Source organism: Dasypus novemcinctus, chromosome 23, assembly GCF_030445035.2.
Source record: "Dasypus novemcinctus isolate mDasNov1 chromosome 23, mDasNov1.1.hap2, whole genome shotgun sequence".
Taxonomy (NCBI): Eukaryota; Metazoa; Chordata; class Mammalia; order Cingulata; family Dasypodidae; genus Dasypus; species Dasypus novemcinctus.
In genome coordinates this window covers 72,184,019-72,207,614 of record NC_080695.1, presented here as the reverse complement: position 1 = coordinate 72,207,614, position 23,596 = coordinate 72,184,019, and the positions used below count along the sequence as shown (strand labels likewise).

General features: G+C 57.6%; 1 protein-coding gene and 2 long non-coding RNA genes across 3 annotated transcripts; 1 reads left to right on the top strand and 2 right to left on the bottom strand.

Moving 5' to 3' along the window:
* Nucleotides 1-23,501, bottom strand: HAGH (hydroxyacylglutathione hydrolase). The gene is made up of 9 exons (XM_058286658.2): nt 23,395-23,501; nt 20,878-21,053; nt 20,371-20,435; nt 17,430-17,547; nt 16,017-16,125; nt 13,376-13,479; nt 12,666-12,767; nt 457-536; nt 1-259 (listed from the first exon to the last, which is right to left on the bottom strand). Exons 1-9 carry the CDS (start codon nt 23,468-23,470, stop codon nt 160-162), a joined length of 930 nt encoding a protein of 309 aa, XP_058142641.1. The 5' UTR covers nt 23,471-23,501; the 3' UTR covers nt 1-159.
* Nucleotides 5,922-12,655, bottom strand: LOC131275648 (uncharacterized). The gene is made up of 2 exons (XR_009183125.2): nt 11,032-12,655; nt 5,922-10,827 (listed from the first exon to the last, which is right to left on the bottom strand). It is a non-coding gene; the product is annotated as an uncharacterized lncRNA (long non-coding RNA).
* LOC139437428 (uncharacterized) lies at nt 18,634-19,969 on the top strand. The gene is made up of 2 exons (XR_011647244.1): nt 18,634-18,900; nt 19,450-19,969. It is a non-coding gene; the product is annotated as an uncharacterized lncRNA (long non-coding RNA).
* Nucleotides 23,502-23,596: the final 95 nt, after the last annotated feature.

Here is a 23,596-nt window from a genome sequence, read left to right as displayed (position 1 = left end):
TTCGGGATAAATATCTTTAAAACTTCTCTTATAAATATTCTCGGGAACATTTGATAGCGTAAGCACAGGGCTCTGAAATTAAGTTAAAATTAAGCCAGGCCTGGGCTGCTGCGCCGGTGGCGGGTGTGAACCACCGCGCAGCGCGCCGCCCCCGCAGCCTCAGTCCCGGGGCACCTTGAACTGGTCCTTCTCCTTGCGGATGGCCCGCATGGTGGTCACGGGGTCCGTCTCGCCCGCGTGCTGCTGCACCGTCTTCTCCCTGCCGGAGGCCAAGCGCCAGGCTGCAGGCCCCGCGCCAGGCCGCCGCGGCCGCTCCCTCCCAAGGCACGTCCCCGGGGGCCAGCCACCCCGAGCAAGGGGGCACGGGCGGGGCAGCCCCCCCCCCAGGCAGCCAGGCGCCCCTGCCCCGGGGCGCCCTCCCCCCCACCCAGTCCCTGGGCCGGGGCGTGCACCCACCTCACGCGCATGAACGGGTTGTAGGTGAACTCCTCCGCGATGGTGGACGGCACCGTGGGCTCCCCGATGCCGTACTTCTCCTGCGGGAGACGTGGCCGCTGTAGCACCAAGGCGGCGTCCCAGGGCTGCCCGGCGAGGCAGGGGTGCGTGTGGAGCCCTCCCCCCTGCCCCACCCCGCTCTGCTGTCAAGGATGGGGAGGGAGCCCGAGCGCGACTCGTCAGTGTGGGGTTTCCATTTCCAGGTTTTGAAAGTGGAAAATGGCAAAAAAACACACCTCAGAACACAGAGGAGGGCATGCGTGCTGTAGGCACACCCTGCATGGCAAGGGATGTGCGCAGGGGCTCCCTCGGCCCCGGGAGAAGCCCCGGGGTGGGGCTGGCCACCCCCTCAGCGTCAGAGAGAAGAGGACGGGGATGCCGGCAGGGCACCAGGGGGCCAGGACGGCCTGAACGGTGGGAACCCCACGCTGCCCCCTCGCCGCCAGGCCAGGGGAGGGGGAGGCAGGGCTGACGGGCCCTTGGGAAGCTGCTGCCCAGCCCCCCAGCCCAGACCCCCCGGCCCCGGCCCCCCAGCTCAGGCCCCAGCCCAGACTCCAGCCCAGGCCCCCTGTGGAGGCCCCCCAGCCTGGCCCCCAGCCCAGGACCCCAGCCCAGGACCCCAGCCCAGGACCCCCAGCCCGGGACCCCCAGCCCGTGTCCCTCAGCCCAGGCCCCTCAGCCCGACCCCCAGCCCAGACTCCAGCCCAGGCCCCCTGCGGAGGCCCCCCAGCCTGGCCCCCAGCCCAGGACCCCAGTCCAGGACCCCCAGCCCAGACTCCAGCCCTGGCCCCCTGCGGAGGCCCCCCAGCCTGGCCCCCAGCCCGGGTCCCTCAGCCCAGGCCCCGGCCCAGGCCCCCAGTCCAGCCCCCAGGCCGGCCCTTGGATGCGCAGGCACCACCCCACCCAGCCTGCATGCAGGGACAGCAGGTGTCCTCTGTGGCCGTCCTTGGCCTGCCGGGGCGCGCTGGGGCCTTGGGACGGTTTAGGACAGTCCTGCCGCCCCTTCCAGCTCCTGCCGCCCCCTCCAGCTCCCACGAGGGGGAGTGCGCTTCATCTCCCGAGGGTAAGGCCCGAGGGGTCTGAAAGGCCCCCGAGGGAGGCTGAGCTGCCAGCCCTGGGACCACCCGGCGAACTGAGCGTCTGGGCGCATCAAGGTGCTCGTGCAGCGCAGCTTGTGAGCGCACGAGGCGGAAACCCCGGACGGTAAGACAGAGCGCTCCACCTAGGGAGGAAACGAGCTGGCCGGGCGGACAGACAGCCGGGCGGACAGACAGCCGTGAGGAGAAACAAGCGCCCTGAAGCATTCGCTGCAGGCTGGTGGAGCCCACGAGCGCTCACTGAGAATCCTGTAAACCTTCTGGATGTTTGAAATTTTACACAACACTGTGTTGAAAAGGCTAAAAAAAATTAATACAATTCCATATAACCTAAGCGTTAAAGAAATCACGAGGGCTATTCTTCAAACATTTCAAATCAAAGACAATGAAAATGCACCATACTGAAATGTTCGGGATGAGGTTCAAGCAATGTTTAGAGGTAAGTTGCCAGCTTTACGTGCTTGTGTTAGATGAGAAGAAAGTCTAAGTCAACCTCAAGGACCTATCAAGGAAGAGGAAGGCATAAACAGATAAACCTAAGATCAGAAATCAGTGGCCTAGATAAACAGAAAACTAAAGTTGGCTCTTTTAAAAGATCAACAAAAATTGATGAAACTGATAAAGAAAAAGAGAAAACAAACAACCAATCTTAGAAATCGGGTGAGAACATCAGGAGATATGCAGCAGAGGGGGCAGAGCCTATATTTAAAAGCTAAAACTATGAAACTTCCCAAAGAAAACAGGAGAAATTCTTGTGACCTTGGGATAGGCCAAGATTTCTACATAGGATATAAACAGTATGAATCATAAAAGGGAAGCTGGTAAACTGATTTCACAAAAACTAAAAGCTTTTGCTCTTCAAAAGACATTGTTAAGAAAACAAAAAAGCAAGCCACAAAATCAGAAGAACTAGTCAAGATATGTTTATCTGACAAAGGACTTGTTTCCAGAATATGTGTACAGTTTATTACCCAAGAAGACAACAAACCAAAATTTTCAAATGGGCAAAAGATTAATAAACACTTCACAAAATGACCAATAAGCACATAAAAAGATATTTGATGTTATTAGGCATTAGAAAAAATGCAAATTAAAAGCACAATGAAATATCACCTCATAAGTATTAAAATGGGGAAACGGACTTGGCCCAGTGGTTAGGGCATCTGTCTACCACATGGGAGGTCCGCGGTTCAAATCCCGGGCCTCCTTGACCCATGTGGAGCTGGCCCATGCGCAGTGCTGATGCGCACAAGGAGTGCCCTGCCATGCAGGGGTGCCCCCCGCGTAGGGGAGCCCCACGCGCAAGGAGTACACCCGTAAGGAGAGCCGCCCAGCACGAAAGAAAGTGCAGCCTGCCCAGGAATGGCGCCGCCCACACTTCCCATGCCACTGACGACAACAGAAGCGGACAAAGAAAAAAGATGCCAAACTCGCGTCCCAGCTGGGAGTCCAAGGTTTGGTACGGTGCCTCCTGGAGAAGACGAGGAGAGAGAGGAGAGAAGCATCGGGCGGGGGTGCGGGGGGACAGTAAATAAAAAGTACATGCAAAATAAAGTAAAAATAAAAAGTAAATCTTAAAAAAAAATTTTAAAAGACTGCCAATACCATGTGTTGCCAAGGATGTGGAACAACTGGAACTCTCATACTTAGCTCTAAAATAATGCAATTTGGGAAAGTTCAGTATCTTCTTGAAAGTCAAACATAACCTATTATACAACACAGTCAATCACTCTTACCCAAGAGAGAGAAAAAAATGTCACACCAGGAGGGGGAGTGGGCTATATGGGAACCTCATATTTTTTAATGTAATGTTTTGTGTGATCTATATATCTTTAAAAAGAAATGTCACACGAAGACTGTACACAAGTGTACATGATAAACGGCAGCTTTATCATGAAAAGGCCACAACTGGAAACAGCACAGATGTCTGTCCACAGGTGAGTGGATGACAAAAGGTGCTATATCCAAGGAACAGAATACGACCCAGCAGTAAGAAGGAAAGAATTACTGCTCCACACGGCAACAGGAACCACAAAATCACCAAGCCAAGTGAAAAAATAGGTGCAGGAAGCCAAAGTGGCTCTAGCAGTCAGGTGCTGGCCTCCCACATGGGAGGTCCCAGGTTCAGTTCCCAGTGCCTCCTAAACACGACGAGCAGATGCTGTAACCAGCAAGAAGCTGCAACCAGCAGGGAACGGAAGTGGCTCAAGCAGCTGGGCACCTGTCTCCCATATGGGAGGTCCCAAGTTTGATTCCTGGTGCTGCCTCAGGAAGACAAGGAAACAAGGAGCAGGCAGACAAGGGAGCCTTCTTGGGTATTGGGGGTGGGGGTGGGATTAAAAAAATCATTAAAGGGAGGTCCGTGGTTCAAACCCCGGGCCTCCTTGACCCGTGTGGAGCTGGCCCATGCGCAGTGCTGATGTGTGCAAGGAGTGCTGTGCCATGCAGGGGTGTCCCCATGTAGCGGAGCCCCACATGCAAGGAGTGCACCCATAAGGAGAGCCGCCCAGCGTGAAGGAAAGTGCAGCCTACCCAAGAATGGCACCGCACACACGGAGAGCTGATGCAGCAAGATAATGCAACAAAAAGAAACACAGATTCCCCTGCCGCTGACAACAACAGAAGCAGACAAAGAAGATGCAGCAAATAGACACAGAGAACAGACAACTGGGAAGGGGAGGAACGGGAGAGAAATAAATAAATCTTTTTTAAAAATCATTAAAAATAATATGGGTGGCAGAGAGTTCTACAGGGCATATATCCAGGGTACATAAAAATGTTTGGATATTTTCATAGTGGAAACAATTAAAAACAACAACTGAGGGAGTGCTGAGTTCCTAGCCAGGGGAGCTCTATTACAGTCCCTAAAGGAACAGCAACAATCCCCAAAGTGCAACAGCAAAGACCAAAAAAGAATGAAGGTCCAACAATGAGCCCCTGATACTAATGACTATGCTTGTGAGCCTGTGCACCTGAAATAAGAACAAGGCCTAGAGCAGCACTGTGCCTAAGAGTTACCTCCTGAGAGCCTCCGTGTTGCTCAAATGTGTCCAGTCTCGAAGCCAAACTCAGCATGTAAATGCGTTGCCTTCCCCCCAGAGTGGGACATGACTCCCGGGGATGAGCCTCCCTGGCACCGAGGGATTACTACCAAGTACCAGCTGATGATGTAACTAGAAAATGACCTTGAATAAAAGGTTCAACTCGAACCAGCAGAATAGCTCTGTCTACATATAATAACAAGGGTTAAAAATGCTTTTTGACCTAAATCAAGGGGGAAATGGAAAGGACAAATGAGTTTATATGGCCATGAGTCTCTAAAAAAAGAGCCGGGAGGTTATCAGAGGGGTTGCCCTTATGCACACCCGAGCAGAGACCCAGAGACAGAGAAAGTAGATACAACCCCAGGTATTGGTTCTTCTGAGGGCTACAGAGACCCACAGGTTTTATGGTCATGGCAGATGGAGTTCAGTGCCATGTCAGTTGGCCTGTCTTTGGAGTTGGTGTTTCTGTATGATGGAGCTGGACTCAGATGTGATCTCATTTCACAAGCCTTTCCTGTTAACTTTACCAGAATTGTAGTTGGTGCAGGGGTTTAATATATACCCAGGGGATCTGAATCTTTGGATTGACCATATGATAGCCAGGCCCTGAGCCTCAACAGACTTCAGCTCCTACACTCTGGTTTATTGGACTTACCCCACTCAGCTATCATGGAGTTGAAGATTGTCAACCACCACACCATGGAGCCAAGAGTGCCTACAACTGAAAGCAGGAGGATTGCATCCAGCATCCATGTGGAATCTAAGCCCCCTCTTGACATAGATGTGGAATGGACACAACCAATCCAACGTCCACAGGATGGAGGAATAGAATATGTATTAGGGTGGACTTACTGATATTCTATTCATGAACTATTATGATTAGTAATCAAAGAAAATGTGTGGCATTGGTGTGGAGAAAGTGGCCATGGTGGTTGCTGGGTGTGGAGAACGGGAGGAAGAGATGAGATGTGGAGGCGTTTTCGGGACTTGTCAGTTGTCCTGGGTGGTGCTGCAGGGACAATTACCGGACATTGTAGGTCCTCCCATGGCCCACTGGATGGAACGTGGGAGAGTGTGGGCTATGATGTGGACCATTGACCATGAGGTGCAGCGATGCTCAGAGATGTATTCACCAAATGCAGTGAACATCTCATGATGATGGAGGAGAATGCTGCTATGGGGGGAGTAGTGGGGTGAGGGGGGTGAGGGGTATATGGGGACCTCATGTTTTTTGAATGTAATATCAAAAAAATGAAAAAAGACAAAAAAAATAAACACACACACATACTATATAAGTCCATTTATATAAAATTCTAGAAAATGCAAACCAAGCTCATGCCACGTGACAGATGAGGTACGAGGTGGGTTGGCGGCCGTTCGTCTGTACCATAATTATGGTCGTTGCAGTGGGATAAACATCTCTCAGAACACACTGAACTGTTCCCTATAAACAAGCGCAGTTTATTCCACGTGAATTCAATCTCAAAGCTGATACCAAAGTGGGGGTATTACGAAAACTCTATGCCAATAAATTTGAAAACCTAGTCAAAATGGACAGATTCTTTGAAGTATACACATTTCCAAAACCGACTCAAGCAGAAATGGAGATCTAACAGCCCCATATAAATTAAACATGTTGGATTCACGATTAAAAACCTGTCCACAAAGAGAACTCCAGGTCCAGACTTCACTGGTCACTCCTAACAGACGTCAAAGGAAGAACTAGCAACGACATAAAAATGCCTTCGGAAAACAGAACGAAACACTTTGCAAATTATTTTATGAGCCCGGCATTACCCCGATGCTAAAACCAGAAAGACACTGCAAGAAAACTAAACAACAGGCCAATATTCCTCGTGAACTCAGATAAAGAACAAAGCCCAGGGAAGCAGATATGGCTCAAGTGGTTAAGCTCCCACCTACCACATGGGAGTCCCAGGTTCAGTTCCCAGTGCCTCCAGAAGATAAGCAAGACAGCAAGCTGGCAAAATGGGCAGGTGCAACAAGATGACGTAAAAAAGGAGACACAAAGAGGAAAGGACAAGAGAGACAACAAAACAGGGAGCTGAACTGGCTCAAGCGACTGAGCCCCTCTCTTCCACATGGGAGGTCCCAGGTTCAGTTCCCGGTGCCTCCTAAAAAGAAGATGAGCAGACACAGAGAGCACACAGCAAATGGACACAGAAAGCAGGCAGCGACCACAAACAAGGTGGGGTAAATAAATAAATCTTAAAAAAAAATACAGTCCAGCAGTATATAAAAAGGTAATCCACCATGACTCAGATTATTCTGGGAAAGCAAAGTTGGCTTAACATTTGGAAATTGATCAGTGTAATTCACCATAGTAATGGAGTAAAAAAAAAAAAAAATAGAATGATTATAAAACATTTTGAGAAAATCCAACATTCATAATAAAAATGCTCCGAAAAACACAAACAGGAGAGAACTTCCTCGACCTGATAGAGGATATATGAAAAACCCACAGCTCACTTTACATTCAAGAGGAAAGAATGGGAAGGTGGATGTGGTTCGAGCAGTTGGGCTCCGTCTACCAGACAGGAGGTCTGTGGTTTGGTTCCCAGTGCCTCCTAAAGCAGACAGCGAGCTGGCACGACAGACGTGGCAAGCTGATGCCACAAGATGATGCAACAAGAGACACAAGAAGAAAAACATAATGAGGACAACCAAGCAGGGAGTGGAGGTGGCTCAAGTGATTAGGTGCCTCCCTGAAGCAGGGAGTGGAGGTGGCTCAAGTGATTAGGCGCCTCCCTGAAGCAGGGAGTGGAGGTGGCTCAAGTGATTAGGCACCTCCCTCCCACACTGAGGGTCCCGGGTGTGGTCCCCGGGAAGACAGACAGACACAGCAAGTGCAAACGAGGGGGTGGGGAGAAAGACCTAGATAAAAATAAATCTCTTAAAAAAAAAAAAAAGAAAAGAAATGAAAAGACAAAATGGATGCTTTCCTTCCAAGGCTGGGAAGGAGGCAAGGATGCCGGCGCTGACCACTGCTATTTAACACTGCACTGAAGGTCCAAAGCAGAACAAAAATGAATAAAAGGCCTACAGCCTGGAGAGGAAGAAATGAAACTGTCTCTAAGGAAAGTCAACAAGATTGTGTAGTAAGGAATCTGTGGAAAAGATGACATAATAAGTGAATTCCACAAGGTCACAGCATACAAGGTCAACATACAAAACTCAATTTTATCCTGAATACTGCCAACAGATAATCATTTATAGTAAGATAGGAGAACAGGACATGCCCAGGGAATATTTAACAGCATGTGCCAGAGTGGCAACACTGGGAATTACAAACACTGCAGAGAAACCTCAAGACCTCAGCGACCAGAAGCTGCTTCACGTCCGTGGAAAGAGCCAACGGTGTCAAGAGCTCAGCCGATCCTGGGAGGCCCCCCAGGACGGGGTCCGAGTGGCTCGGCAGGGCGCGGCGTGCGCGCACGCTAGGGGAGAGGGCACAGAAGTTGTCCGAGGAAGCTACCCGGGATCCCTGCAGGCCAGGGGAGTGCCGCACTTGTTTCCAGGCGGGACTGGGGACTGGGGACGGAGTGGCCAAGGGGTGGACATTGAGCTGCTGCCCCCCCTTGCCGGAAACACTGCTGGTCCCTCACCCACGGGAGCAGCGAGCGGTGACAGAGGGGAAAGGCCCCTGGGCCATCACCTCTGACCCCGCAGGGGTGAGAGGTCCTAAGAGGACACTCTCAACACCGAATGCCAAGAGGCCAGACGGGCTCTCCCACGGAGACCGGGAGCGGGACCAGGACAGCACCGCCGACACGGCGTTCAGCGCTGTGCTGGGAGTTCTAGCTGGAGCAATTAGGCACGAAAAAGAAACAAAAGGCCCCCAAATAGGAAAGGAAGAAGTAAAACTTCCAGTATTTGCTGATATAACCCCACTTAGAAAATCCCATATGTGCACAACAAACTATCAGAACTTATACATGATTTCAGCAAAGTGGTGGGCTACAAGAGCAATATGTAAAAGTCAACAGCATTGCTCTCCACTGCTAAAGAACAATCTGAGGAGGATCAGAAAAAAATTCCAACTTACAATAGCAACTGAAAGAATCAAATATTTAAGAATAAATTTAACCACAGACATAAAGGACCTGTATTCAGAAGACTATGAAAGAGTGCTAAAAGAAACCAACGGGGAAGCGGACGTGGCCCAGTGGTTAGGGCGTCCGTCTACCACATGGGAGGTCCAGGGTTCAAGCCCCGGGCCTCCCTGACCCGTGTGGAGCTGCCCATGCGCAGTGCTGATGCGTGCAAGGAGTGCCGTGCCACGCAGGGGTGTCCCCGCATTGGGGAGCCCCACGTGCAAGGAGTGCACCCCGTAAGGAGAGCCGCCCAGCACGAAAGAAAGTGCAGCCTGCCCAGGAATGGCGCCGCCCACACTTCCCGTGCCGCTGATGACAACAGAAGAGGACAAAGAAACAAGACGTAGCAAAAAGACACAGAAAACAGATAACCGGGGGAGGAGGGGGAATTAAATAAATAAAAATAAATCTTTTAAAAAAAAAGAAACCAACGACGGCATAATAAATGGAAGGACATTCCATGTTCATGGGTGGAAGACTGAATATCAAGGTGTCAGGTCTACCCAAACTGACCTGTGGATTTAACACAATCCTGATAAAAATTACAATATCCTTCTTTGTACAATTGGAAAAGCAATTATCAAATTATCTGGAAGGTAAGTGCCCCCAAATAGCCCAAAAGTATCTTAAAAAAGATGATGAAGTTGGAGGCCTCTCACTCCCTGACTTAAAGCATCTATCTAGCTACAGTGGTAGAAACAGCATGGTACTGTCATAAAGATAGACAGATTGCCCAGTGGGATTAAAGAGAGTTAGGAAATAGATCCTCAACTCTGTGGTCAAGTGATTTTTGACAAGGCTGCAAAACCACTGAGCTGGGACAGAAAAGCCTGTTTAACAAATGGTGCTAGGAAAACTAGATATCCTTATATGAAATGTTTTACAGAAAAAATCCAAAATGGACAAGGACCTAAATATAAAAACTAGAACCACACAACTCTTAGAAAAATGTAGGGAAAAATCTTCAAGATCTTGTGGTAGGTGGTTTCTGGGACCTTATACCCAAAACACAAGCAACAGAAAAACAGATAAATGGGACCTCCTCAAAATTAAATCCTTTTGTTCTTCAAAAGACTTTGTCAAGACAGTAAGAAGGCAGCCTCCTCAGTGGGAAAAAATCCTCGGAATCCCTATATCTGATAAAGGATTGACCTCCATGTTATATAAAGAGATCACACAATGATAAAATGACAAGCAAACCAATTAAAAATTGGGCAAAAGAACTGTAGACATTTTTCTGAAGTTGAAATACAAAATGGCCAAAAGACACTGAAACATCACTAGCTATTAGGGAAAGGAAGATCGTAACTACAATGAAATATCACCTCAGACTATACAGAATGGCCATTAATAAAAGGACAGGAAACTGGAAATACGGAAGAGGCTGTGGAGAAGTAGGAGCGCTCCCTCAGTGTCGGCGGGCGTAAAACGGCGAGGCCTCGGTGGAGGACCATCTGGCGGTTCCTCAGGAAGTAAACAGAGAAACGTCACAGGACCCAGCAATCCTGCTACAGGAATATGTTCAGAAGAACTGAAAGCAACAACTTGAACAGATATTTGCTCACCGATGTCCCTAGTTGCATTATTCACAACTGCTAAAAGATAGAAACAACCTACGCGTCCATCAACCGATGAAGGAAGAAGAGAATGGCTAGAATCAAGACTGACAAAAGCAAGCGTGGGTGACAGTGCGGGGCAAGTGGACTCCCATGCATGGTGGTGAGAAGACAAAATGGTAGAGCCACGTTGGAAAACAGCTGGGCAGCTTCCCACAAGCTCAGCATGCACGCACAGACAACCCGGCAGTCACACTCTTAGGTATGGACCCAAGAGGAATTCATATGGTCCTAGAAAAGGCTCGTACACAACCGTCCACAGCAACTTTATGTACAACACTGAAAAACCGGAAGCCACCCAGACGTCTCTCAGCAGGTGAATGGCTAAACGGCAGTCTGTCCGTACGATGGGCTGCTGCTCACAGGTAAAAAGGAACACAGGTGAATCGCAAAAGCTTTGTGCTGAGTGGAAGAAGCCAGACACCACGAAGTAGCACGAGGTGACTCCATTTCTGTGAAACTGTAGGAAAAACGATGGTGACTGAAGGCGGATAGTAGGCGGCCGGGGGGGGGGGCACCGGTGGGAGGGCGAGGGGACCTTCCGGGGCAGGGGGATGTCCTGCATCTGGGCCTGTGGCGGCGCTACGAGGTGTCGACACTGCCAAAATGTACCGAGGCACCCACTGTTCCCTCAGGACAGGTGGTTCCGCTGTATGTCAATCACCTCAGCACAGCTGAGAGAAGCGTGGAAAGAACGCCTTCAGCGTTGTGGGCTGACACGGAGGGCACACCGAGGCACGTCTCTAAGTGAAAAGCAAGGCACAAAACTGTGTGTAGTAGTAGGAGCCCTTTGTTATAGTAAGAAACGTGTTGTTTATGAACAGAGTGTAAAAAACTGGGGGGAGTATTTATAACTGATTAAGGCAGCGTTAGAATTCCTGTGAATGAGGATTATTGTGTAAGCCAAAAGGAAAAAAGAAACAAATTGAAAATGATGCTTTACATGAGCAGGGCACAGGAAGGCGGCAGCAGTGGCAGCGGCACGACGGCCGCACAGCCCCAGGAGTGGGCAATCATCTGAATCAATTCCCAGGGCTTCATTCCAGAGCATTCCATTACCACACGGTCGCGGAGGTGAGGGAGCTCAGAAGGCGCTGCTGGCAGGTGTCTCAACTCTCCGTCGGTCTAACGTGTGAAGTACACTGTGGTCTTAGGAACGAAATAAGGGGCGCACTGCTTGCGCGTGGGGCTCCCCTATGTGGGGGACACCACTGCGTGGCACGGCACTCCTTGCGCGCATCAGCACTGCGCCTGGCCAGCTCCACACGGGTCAAGGAGGCCCGGGGTTTGAACCGTGGACCTCCCATGTGGTAGGCGGATGCCCTAACCACTGGGCCAATGGCGCAGCACACACAGAGAGCTGACACAACAGGATGACGCAACAAAATGAAACACAGATTCCCGGCACCGCTGATAAGGACAGAAGCAGTCACAGAAGAACATACAGCAAATAGACACAGAGATCAGATAACTGGGAGGGTGGGAAGGGGAGAGAAGTAAAAAAATAAAAAAATTTAAAAATGAACAAAGTAAGGGGAGCAGGTGCAGCTCAGTGGTTGAGCGCCTGCTTCCCATATACGAGGTCCTGGGTTCAACCCCCAGTGCCTCCTGAAAAAAAATAATGCAAAAAAAGATTTTGCCTTTCAAAAAAAAAAAAGACGTTACACAAAAACAAAATGCATGCGGCCTCATCCCTCCGCGGGAGGGAGCGAGCGCCCAAGCCCCCCAGGTCTGCGTGTAGCCTGCTGACATCATCTCTCAGTGAACTAAGGGGACAAATGGCCCCTGGAGCCCGGAAGCCCCTCACACCTGCTGGGCACCTGCAGTGATGCCGCTTTCCGGCCAACACGAGCTGCCCCGGGGGTGGCGATGCGGCCACGGGGCAGAACTGGGCAGCCAAGGAGACCAGTGCCCTTGAGAAGGGGGCCTCGTGGCCCGATTCTGGCCAGTCTGAGGGGACAGCAGAGATAGTTTCCCCGACCAGAGTGAGACCAGCACAGCCACCAGATGCCCCTCCTCTGACCCTCTGCTCCAAGTGCAGAATTGGGGCGGGGGATACTGGAAATGCAGAGCCCCGGGCCTGCCCAGGCCCACCAAGTTGGCACTGCCTCTTGCTGAGAGTCCAGGGGACTGGCCATGCAGTGAAATGGGGGCCGCGAAGGTCTAAAGCAGGGAGGCAGACCCTGTCCCTGGCCCCTCCCCACCAGGCTCAGAAGCCAGCTGGAGGCCGGGCCAGCAGCTGCCCCCACCTCGCTAGCTCTCCATATCCGGGACCCTCCCGGGAACTCCGACCCTCACCTTGGCCCAGGCCAGTTTCTCCTGGATGGCGACGTTGTTAGGCTCCACGTGGCGGGCGAACTTGAGGTTGTTGATGGTGTACTCGTGACCACAATACACTTTCTGAGAAAAAGCCAAAACCGTCAGCTCTGAAAGAAGAGCCTAACCCATTGTTTAAGACACTTCCCTAGAGGGACCAGGAGGGGCTCCCAGCACAGCTTTGTTCTTGACCTTGATCTGTTGACCTCTCCGTGGCATGTTCAGTTAGTGCCCCTTGGGACACACACACTTATTGGCACACGTGCTTAACACCCATAAAAAGCACATTAAAAAAGAAAACTGGGGAGTGGATGTGACTCAAGCAGTTGGGCACCCACCTCCCACATGGGAGATCCCAGGTTCAGTTCCTGATGCCTCCCAAAGATGAGCAGATGCAACAGGCTGATGCAACGAGCAGACACAATGAGCAAACTCAGCAAGCAGGCAGATGAAGGAGCCATCTCGCTGGGGGAAGAGCACTTCCCGAGGAAATACCCCCAGCCCCCGTGCTCTTCCCAGTACCAAGGTAAGGCTGCTGCTCCCCGCGGGGCTACCGGCCTGGGAGCGAGTGTGGGCAGCACCCCAGGGGCTGGGGCGCCCACCGGGCCCAGAACGAGGGCCACAGCCAGCCAAGGATGGGGGGCGGGTCCGGGGCGGGCCGAGGGCGGGTGCTCGCAGGCCGCGGTGCCTACCGTGTCTGGAGGGAGCCGGCCCAGGATCTCCAGCAGGGCCTTGTGCATCTCGTCCGCGGTGCCCTCGTAGAACTTCCCGCAGCCACCCACGAACAGGGTGTCCCCTGGAGAAGAGCCGCGTCCGGGCACCCGTCAGGACCCCTGGGCCTCCTCGGGAGCAGGCTCAGCTGGACGGGCCCAGGCCAGACCGCGCCCCCAACCAGAGCGCTCAACGCCCTCCCCACCTTCATGCCCTCAGTCTCAAGAACGGGCACCACCTGCCCCGCAAGGCCCGAAAACCGCCCAGCTCCCCACGCTCCCGTCCCCGGCCCGTCGGCGTCCCTCCAGAACCCTCGCCGCCGCCACCCAGCAACCCTCCTCCCCACAGCCAGGCTCGCCAGCCCCCGCTGGAGGCCCCCAGGAGCCCCCGTGACCGGCCCTCGCAGGCGGGCCAGGCCCCCTGGCTGCAGACCCCTCCCCAGTCACAGGAGCCCGTTCCCAGCGCCCCGACCCCCTGTCCAGCATAGCGCTGCCAAGGGGTCTTCCCAGAGCCCCGTCAGAGGGCGCAGACCACCGCCCTGTGGAGACCCAGGGGACGAACGAGCGAGCCCAGGCCCCGCTCGGCTCCACCCTCGAGGCCTCTCCCAGGACCCTGGGGACGAGCCCCAAACCCTCAGGGCTAAGGAAGGAGGTGCTGGTGGGGGGCCACCACCCCAGGAGAGGTGGCGTGGGGCAGCGTGGCCCTGCCCCCGCGCCCCCTGCACCTCCTGGCCCAGCACCCTGCCTTAGCTGTCAGGAGCCTGAGGGCCAGCGGCCGCAGGCCTGGCGCTGCCCAGTGCCGCCTGCGCCCACAACGCCCACAGGCCGGGCCACCGGCCACGACCACCGGCCTCAGGCCCTCAAGTGCAGACGCAGCCGCGCTCATGCCTGCGGCTCCTGCCCAGCTGACCTCACAGCCCCTCCCCGCCGTGTCCCGGGGCTGCAGCCCACGGGACACCCACGTCTGGGCTGGCCCTGCCTCCACAAACAACCACTGCTTCCACTCGGCCCCCAGGCCTCCCACCCTCCCTGCCGGCCCCCAGGACCCCACTTGCCCTCCTAGGACCTGAACGAGACTGCGCTCGCCATGGGCACGGCAACCCCAGCTGTGCCAAGAGCCCTGCGCCGCGACCCCCGCCCACCTTCCCGGGTGGCGTGGCTGCCTACAGCAGAGTGGCATCGGGAAGCCGGCCACGCGTGGACTCCCCCGCATGCCGGGCCACGGTAACCCTGCGAGGCAGGATTTGTTAGAAGCTCAAAGTGCACATCCCAGATATGTGACGAGCGCGGGGATGCTGGCCAGGGCGTGTCGGGAGTCCACGGGGTCACCTGCACCCCCCGCCATCCCTGCGGCTCAACCAGGCGGAGCGCGTAACCGCCTTCAACCGAAGGCAGAAACCGGGGTTCAGGGATTTTGCCTCAAACGTCCCTGATGTCAGCAGCGCTCGTGGCAGAGAGCCGGGGTCACTTATCCTGTGCTACCTGCCAAGGGGGCGCGCCTCTGCCCCCCTTCCCGCAGGTGCGAGGGGGCCCCGGACACGCGGGCGTGCAGGGCCGGGACCTGCTGGGGATCTGGGGTGCACGGTCGGCTCTGGGGGGCCTCGTGCTCCCAGCCGGAGGAAAGGCACGTGCCGCTGGGGTGGATGAGAACGCTGCTTCCAGAAAGACTCTGGATTGGCCCCTGCCCCTCCACGCGGCCGTCCCCACCGTGGCCCAGGTGTCAGGACCGGGACACGTCTCAGGCCTTGCAGGAAGCCTCCAGGCCGGCCCCAAGTTTTCCACGGTGTCCTTCCCCCTTCCAGGGTCCCAGATGCGCTCAGCAGGCGTGCTTTTAAACAAACTTCCACTGCGGTCACAACGTGTGGTTCTAGCAGGTTCCCAGGATGCTCAGGGCTCCAAGGCCACTGACTCTTTAGTAACGTTCGTGACAGCGTTCGCTGGGGGTGCAGTGGGCCCGGTGGCCTGCTCCGTGCTCGCCCCTGCTTGTCCCCTGCCTCCCGCCCGCTGTCCTGGGGGCTCACGCTCCGCAGCTGTGCCCCAATGTGGATGCCCTGATCAGAAGCAACGCTTTCTTCCTTTCGTTCTCACAAGAGCCACACCAGGCGCTTCCAGGCGCAGCCCGGCCGAGCGCTGCTGTGTTCACAGCCCGTGGACGGAGAAGCCACCCAGAGGTCACGGCCTCCCGCAGGCCACTCACCCCCACCCCCACCCGACAGCGCATCGTGCCTCCGGAGGGGCCGCTCATGTGCAGACCTGGCTCTGCCAAACGCCCACCCCAGGACACCCCGAGGGCCGCGTGCGGGACAGGCGCGCAACACCTGACCGAGCACACCTGGGCCTCTGTCACGGAAGCCCTGCCCCCGCTCCTCTCAAGGTCCTCCTGCGCTCAGGCCACGCCCCCGGGCGCTGTGCCCCCTGAGGGCCCCTGAGGCCCTGACCTGCACCCGCAGCAGCCAGCGGGCCGAGGAAGGACGGGGGCACTGTCTACCGAGGCTGCGGTCCTCCCCACAGCCGACCTACGACGACTGGGCAGCGCAGCCCTGTGCAGCCGGCCTGGCAGAGGTTTCCAAAGACCCCGCCAGCCCCTGCGGAGAGCGCCCGCGCGGCCCCTCGCCCCACTCACCTGTGAACACAGCGGGCGGCTCTGGGCTGCTGGGCTTGCTCGCAAAGTAGCAGATGTGGCCAGAAGTGTGGCACGGCGTGGACAGGCATTTGACAACGAGGGATCCCACCTTAAAAAAGCAAGCGGTGGGCGTGGAGGTGGCTCCTGCGGCTGCGCGCCGGCCTCCCACACGGGAGGTCCTGGGTTCGGTGCCCAGTGCCTCCTAAGAACAAACAAGCAAAACAAACAAGAAAGCCAACTCGGGAGCCCGTGTGGCTCAGTGGCTGAGCGCCGGCTTCCCACATGTGAGGTTCCAGGCTCAATCCCTGGCCCTGGTACCTCGAGAAAAAAAAAAGAGCAAGCAATAACCTGTGCCCCCAAATAAGCGGGGAGCCTTCCCAGGACAGCGGCCTGCACGCCGCAGCACTCCGGGGCACGCGCGCCCTCAGGCGCCCCTCCCAGCCGGGGGGGGGGGGGGGGCCGGGCGCCCTTGGGGAGGCAGTGGCAGGTGAGGGGGGACGCCCACCGAGGGGGCTTCCCGCCGACACAGCCCCAGCGCTGGCCTGGAGCACGCCTGCCGGCCGGCGAGCCAAACAAAGGCCTATCCATCTCCTTCCACGACCCGGGGCGGGTCTCAGTGGGACAGCTCTCCAGGAAAGACACTTCTCCTCCTTAGGTGCTTGCTCTTTCGTCTGCTTTTCCTTCTCGGCCCGACCCACCCCCATCTCTTCACTTCACAAACACTTGAACCTCAGAAGAGCAACATGCAGACCGCTCCAGCAGACCACCAGCTGCCAGCGTCCTGCCACGCCTGCACATGCTCACGTGACACACGTGCTCTCACGTGACACACGTGCACTCATGCAACAGTGCTCTCTACGTGATGCAGGCATGCCATTACACATGTGCTGCTAAGCACGTGCTTTCTACATTACACACACGTGCTCTACATAACATACGTTCTATTACACCACATGCTGTTACACATGCTGCTACACAGTGCTCTCTACATGACACATGTGCTCTCTACGCGACACACTTGTTCTGTCACACACGTGCTGTTATACACATGTGCTCTCTACATGACACACATGCTCTCTACGCGACACACGTGTTCTGTCACACACATGCTCTCTACATGACACACACGTGCTCTCTTGCTGCAGCACTCTGTGGACATCTGACCAACCACCCCTAAAGGAGCCTCGCTGTTAGCACCTCCACAGCCCTCGGCACCAACACAATGTCCCCTCACAGCCTGCGTGCGGCTTCTCCAGTTTACTGTATTGCACACCCGTGCACTTGCAAGCCCTCTATGGAGAAGACCACCCAAGCCGGCCTACCGGGCAGACCCCCAAGGCAGGCCCCCGAGAGGCCGTCAGGCCGACCCCCTGGAGCCCAGGCCTGTCCCACCCCCGGGCCCGTGGCTCTCACCTGCAGCGTGGACAGGTGTGTGACCTTGTGGGTGAGGGCCCCGATGCGGTCGTCGCCCCCGTACACCTTCAGCCCGGGCTGCAGCTTGACCAGCTTCTCGTTGCCGCCAGCGTGGTCCCTGGAGGCCGGAAGAGGTCCCCAGGGCTCACGGTCACTCGGCTGCCGTGGGCTCTGCTGACCTCTCAACACCCGACCAACACGGGGCTTTTCTTCTGCCCAGCCGTGCTGCTCAGAAGGAGCCGCGCGTCTCCCAGAGCAGAGGACGGGCTCCTCGGAGAGAACGTGCCGCGACGCGCGGCTCCCAGGCAGGCCCTCCACGCCCTGCCCCGTCGCGGTGAAGCTTCTGGGGAGCAGAGAAGCACCAACCGCCTGCGTAGCCCCAAGGCCCCGTTCCCGAGCTCGGGGGGCGGGGATCACCGGGGACCCTGCATCTGGCCTGGCTCCCGGCTGCACACCCCGACTTGCCTGCAGGGGCGCAGGGGCTCTGGAAGCCGCCCCGGCTCCAGCATGCGCCGGGCCGGGGGGAGGGGGGGAACCACTTTCAGCCGCGATGCCCCAGCTGCCCCAGGGGGGTGTAACTCCCTGGACCTCTACTGGGCGCCTAGAGCTGGAAGCCCACCCGGGCCACCCCTCCAGGTGCTCCCAAGGCATCCCGACTACCGGGAGAAAACCCAATCCGCGTCTCAGAAACACCCCAAAAACCAGGCTACAGGCCCGACCCCAGCCTCGGGGTCTTCTCTGGAAACAGGGTCCTTGTGGGCAGGTGCGGCACGCAGAGGACGACACCCCGAGCAGGGCCTCACCCAGAGACTGGAGTCCTGCTGAGCAGGGGCGGCCAGGCAGGGGCCCAGCGCCGGGGAGCGCCACGCGGCAGCTGAGGCACAGCCCGAGGCCCAAGGCCCGAGACTGCCAGCGAGCCGCCGAAGGTGGGGAGCGCAGAAGGGACCCTCTCTAGAAGTCAGGCTGCCGCTCCTGCTCCAGGGACGAGCCCGTCTCAAGGCCCCGTTTGGTACTTGCGACCACAGTCCCAGCCACCCAGACCAGCCGCGGAAAGCACTACCACGCGGCCCGCGCAGCTGACGCCAGCCCAGGGCTGGGAGCATCACACCTGGGGATGAGGCTTTGCTCCAAGCTCCGCCCCTCAGGTGTGCTCAGGTGCTCCCTCACGTGCGTTGGAGCCACGTCCACGGCCCCTAAGGTGACAAGAGCGCAGCAGGTGGCCCAAGGCCAGGGGCCAGCTCCAGGAGGACGTGTCACTCACAGAGGCCAGCGGCCGGGGCCCCAGGCAAGAACAAGGAAAGCACAAGGCAGACGCCGGGCGCACAGACTCTTCAGGTGCCACCGCTGAGAAGAAGCAACAGCGTGACCGTCCCATCAGGCAAAGGCTGTACCCAGGAGCTCGTTTTAGGACGTGGTTTAAGGCCTCCTGCTCTCACCCAAGCCCGAGAGGGTGCTGAGAAAAGCCCAGAAAGTGAGGAGGGGACACCTGGGGCGGGGCTGCACGGGCAGGAGCAGGTGGGGGGGGGCGTGGAAGGCGGGGCTCCGCCTGGCAGCCCGGGGGGACGCTGAGCCGGCACCAGCTCCGTCGGGACCCCCAGGAGGCAGCGAGCTGGGGTAAGCTCCGCAGGCCCTCCAGCACGGCCCTGCGCACCCACGATGGCGCCCGCACCCAGCTCCGGGAGGGCCCCGCGGACCCGGGGCTCGGGTGCGCCTCGTCAGCCGTGACGGCCGCAGCAGCCGCTCAGCAGGCCTGGCCGGCCACAGCTGCGTCCTGCCACCCGGAGAGGACGAGAGGCCTTGTGCGGCCAGCGGGAAGGCAGGCGCAGTTAAGGCCGGGCGGCCGCGGGCAGGTTCAAGGCTGCACTTGGGCAGTTATGTGGAAAAGAAGGTTCAGGGCCAAATAAGTAGCACTCTTTTCTAGATCTAAAGAGCTTCAAAACCTTCAAAATCCAAAAGAAGAACCTTAGACAGGCAACTCTGGCCCAAAATCCCAAACAAATTTTCTTTTTCCATCCTTTAGCTTTCAATTACTTCAAAAACAAACTGATGACAAAAAACACCTCTCCAGAGGAATAAAATACGGATTCGAGTGGACTTGCTGGTATTCTAACTACAGGGTTATTGTGACTCTAGCAATGGAAGAAACCGCTGCATTGATGTGGAGACAGTGGCCACGGAAGTTGCTGAGAGCAAGGAGAGGGAAGAGGAGGTGTGATGGGGGGCATTTTTGGGATTTTGAGTTGTCCTCGCTATTGCAGGGACAGATGCTGGACATTATATATCCTGCCATAACCCACTGAGTGGATGGGGGAGAGCGTGAACTACAATGTAAACCATCATCCATGTGGGGCAGCACTGCTCCAAAACGTATTCACCAAATGCAAGGAATGTGCCACGATGGTAAAAGAAGTTTTCGATGTGGGAAGAGCGGGGGGTGTTGAAGTGCAGTATATGGCAACCTCTACTATATTTTTAACATAACATTTCGTGTGATCCATGTACCTTAAAGAAAATTAAAAATTAAAAAAAGATGAAAACCACCACCAGCACCACCACCTTTCCAGCCGTGGCTGCCGGCTCTTCTGGAAACACGAGTGTCTAGACTGACTTCTCCCTGGACTTGGAAGCCAAGACGCCCCCCACGGGCCCGAGAGGCTGGAGGGGGCTGCGGGAGGGTATTGGGGCCCAGAGGCACTGCAGACCCGGCCCTGCCCGGAGAGCGCTGTGGCCCCTGGCCCGGGGTGAGTGGTCAGGGCCTCGGGGGCCCGAGGGGGGAGGGCTGGCGGCCGAGTCCTGGGGACAGCGAGCCGCGGGCATGAGCCCATCAGGACAGCGCAGAGGCTCCAGGTCCCCGCCGTGCTCTGCTGCCCACGACGCCGGAGGGGCCCGAGAGCCCGCCGCCCCCGCGCCGCGGCGCGGAGCCCCGTGGCCGAGCACTCACCAGTGGTGATGGGTGGTCAGCACCGTGGTCAGCCGCACGCCCTGCTTCTTCACGGTCTCCACAACCTGCCACCAAGGGGACAGGACACAGGGGCCCAGTCAGCCCTGCGCCCCGGCGGAGGGCGCCACGAGGGCAGGGTGGAGGCGCCTGCTCCCCAGCAGCCTGGCGCCGGGCCGGCCAGCTCTGGGGTCGCGGCCCCGAGGGGGCGCGGCGGGGCCCACGCCCACCCTTCCAGACGGCCCGCGCCCTCGAGTCGGCGCCCGCGCTCTCCTCCGCCCTGTCTCGGGCCTGACCCAGTTAACCGCGGGGGGCCGGCTACCAGTTTAATCGTTTTCAAAACAACTGCACAGCTGCCAGGACACCGCGGTTACGAAACCCGTCGGGGGGCTGACGAGAGCTGTGGGGTGACCGGCTGGCCAGGGCCCGCGCGGCGGCTGGGGCGGGGGGCTGGGCCGGGTGGAGAGGGGCAGGCCGCCAGGGCGCTGGCCCGAGGCCGGCGACACCCGCCTTCTGGGGCTGCACGGGGTCCACGATGGCGGCCTCCTTAGAGTCCTCGTCGATGAGCAGGTACATGTAGTTGTCGGTCAGCGCGGGCAGCAGCTCCACCTTCATGGCAGCCTGCTCCATGGTCAGGCTGCTCCTCGCGCCGGCGTGGCGGGCAAGGACTCCCAGCAGGGCAGGACCTGCAGGCACAGGTGAGCTCCAGGTCAGGGCCCACGTGGGGCCCCGGCCAGCGGAGACTCGGAGCACGCGGCCATCCTGGACGGCGGCCGGGGCCTCGGTCAGGACATCCCCACGCAGCCCCGAGGGCAAGGTGGCAGCGCCTCGGTTCACGGCCAGGCGGCGGGCTCTAGCTTCGGCCGCGACTCTTCGCTTTCAAGGGCTCCAAGGGACCCGCCAGCCTGAATGACTGCCCGTGGGCGCCCCAGGTCGCCTGTGCCCAACTCGAGAAGACGAAAAAGAAAGGCGCCCGCGCACTGCGGCCGGCCGCACCCAGCCACCACGTGCCAGGGGCCCGGCCTGCGCCGAGGCTTTCTCAGGCCTGCTCCGACCGCGTTCGCTTCCAAATGGCAGGGGTTAGGGATGTGGATACTAAGCACAAGTCGCCAGCTCCTGGAATAACCACCACCTCTTCCGGAGGACAGGAGGGCCTGGCCTGAGTCTGAAAGGGGGAAACTGCAGGAGGTGCAAGAAGCTAGCCAGTGTCCCTCCACAGGTGCTGGGGCTTCTCCCCAACAGGGCCTGGGAGCAGACAGCACCGACGGACAAACGGACAATGTCTGCAGGGTCCTCTAACTGCAGAATTCAACCTGTCATTGCTGACAGGGAAACTGCCAAGTTGTAGCTTTAAGGACCACACAAAGATCTCTAATTCCTTCTTATCGCTGACAGCCAGCTGGGTGTTAGCCAGACCCTGTCCTCAACAGAAAAGTAAACACAGTGGCTGATCAAATTCCCGTGATATTCTACCTCCTCTAAGCCCCAACGCTGCCCACGCCCAGGCAGGGCTGTGTATGCGTGTGCATGCCTGTGTGTACGTGTAACTGTGTATACGCCAGTGTGTGTGTGCACGTGTGCGTGGCAGAGGGAGCAGAAGGCATGGCACAGGACTTGAGGAGTGTGGCCGCAGCCTTCAGAGAGGAGGCCCATTCGAGCATTTCCTAGGAGAATGCTAAAACGGGGCTGCCCACGTGAAGGAAGCCTCACTGACAGCTGCAGCTGAGCATAAGGGCTCAGGGCAGAAGCTGGCAACGGGGAAAGAGGAATTTATTTCTAAGGAAAGAATTCCCCAGGGGCTGGCACCACCAGAAACCTTACTCTTTTTCCGTAAGTTCTACCCGGCGCCTCGCAGGCTTGCAACTGTGCTGACCTACATGAGCAGAGGTCACATATACCTGCTGCCAAGCCCAGAGACATGACTGGCCCAAAAAGGTTTTAAAAATCGAGGTGTTTCGTGGATTTCCGCTTCTCCTGAACTGGGCCTGTATTTCTGTGTGGCAGCAACTGGCAGGAGCTGGCTTCCTTTAAATGGGGCAGCCACCTGCCTGGCTCCTACGCAAAAACTCTTAGCCCTGACACCTGGAACAGAAGAAAACACGTAGTTCGGGGGTCCTCAGGAAACCCCAGCTCCAGAGCCTGGGCTGCGTTCGGTCACCCTTGACAACAGGCAAGGGGGGGCTTCACTGCTTGCGACATGCCCCAGTTGTCCGCTAAGTGCTGACCGGCTCCCAAAGGCAGCACGTTAACCAACTGCCCCTGTTGCGACGTCGGCCAGAGGGGACACCAAGGGATGAAGAGGAGATTTCAAAACTCAAGGTCGAAGGACTCCGACGGAACAGGAGGCAGCCCAGTGAGAACCCTAACTGTAAGGCTCAACGAGCCGGTCCCTGGAGGCCTGCGAGGCCATGCCTCTCGTTTTGGAGACCCATGAGCCAGGAGAGGAGGCCACCAGGCCAGGGACCCCCAGCTCCCAGTCCACAGGAGCCCGGGGTCGTTCTGGGTTTCACTTGAGGACGACGTGCTTTAATTTGTGGACACCGACACGGCATCCTCCTGGGCTCCGGGACAAGGACGCGCCGCCTCGGGGCGCTCTGCGGCCATGGGGACAGGCGGGAGTGGAAAACGCTACCGTCGAGAGGCCGGAGGCCGAGCGGCCGCCCCGGGACTGGGCTCTTACCCTCCAAGACCCCGCTCTCGGGTCACCCACTCCCCCTCGAGTGTCTGACAACTCCCGGGGAGCCCGCCCTGGGCCCCGCGGCCTGCCGACCGGTGGTCCGCGAGGAGTCAGGTGCCCGAGCCGGGGGCAAACAGCACCGGCTCGCGGCTCGGCCCGGCTGCTCCCTGCGGCCCCCGGGCGCGCCCCCGGCCCGGCCCCACGGCGCCCGCCGCTCGCGCTTTCGGGGCCCGCGGCTTCGAGCGTCGGTTTCCCGGGGCCGCGAGCGGAGGGCCCGGCTCGGGAACGGCTCGGTCCCCGGGGCTCGACGGCCGCCCGGCCCGCGCCCCCGCCCCGGCCCGCCCGCCTACCCGGGCCGCGGCGGGCGCAGGCGGCTCCCAGGACGGCGAGGCTCCGGCGGCCGAGCAGCCCGCGGCCCAGCACCATGACCGCGCGGCGGCGCCGCTGCGGCGCGGGCCAGGACGCCGGGCGGGGGCGCGCCGCGGCCAATCGGAGGCCGCCCCGCGCCGTCCCCCGCCAATCAGCGCGCAAGAGCCCGGCCCGCGGCCCGCC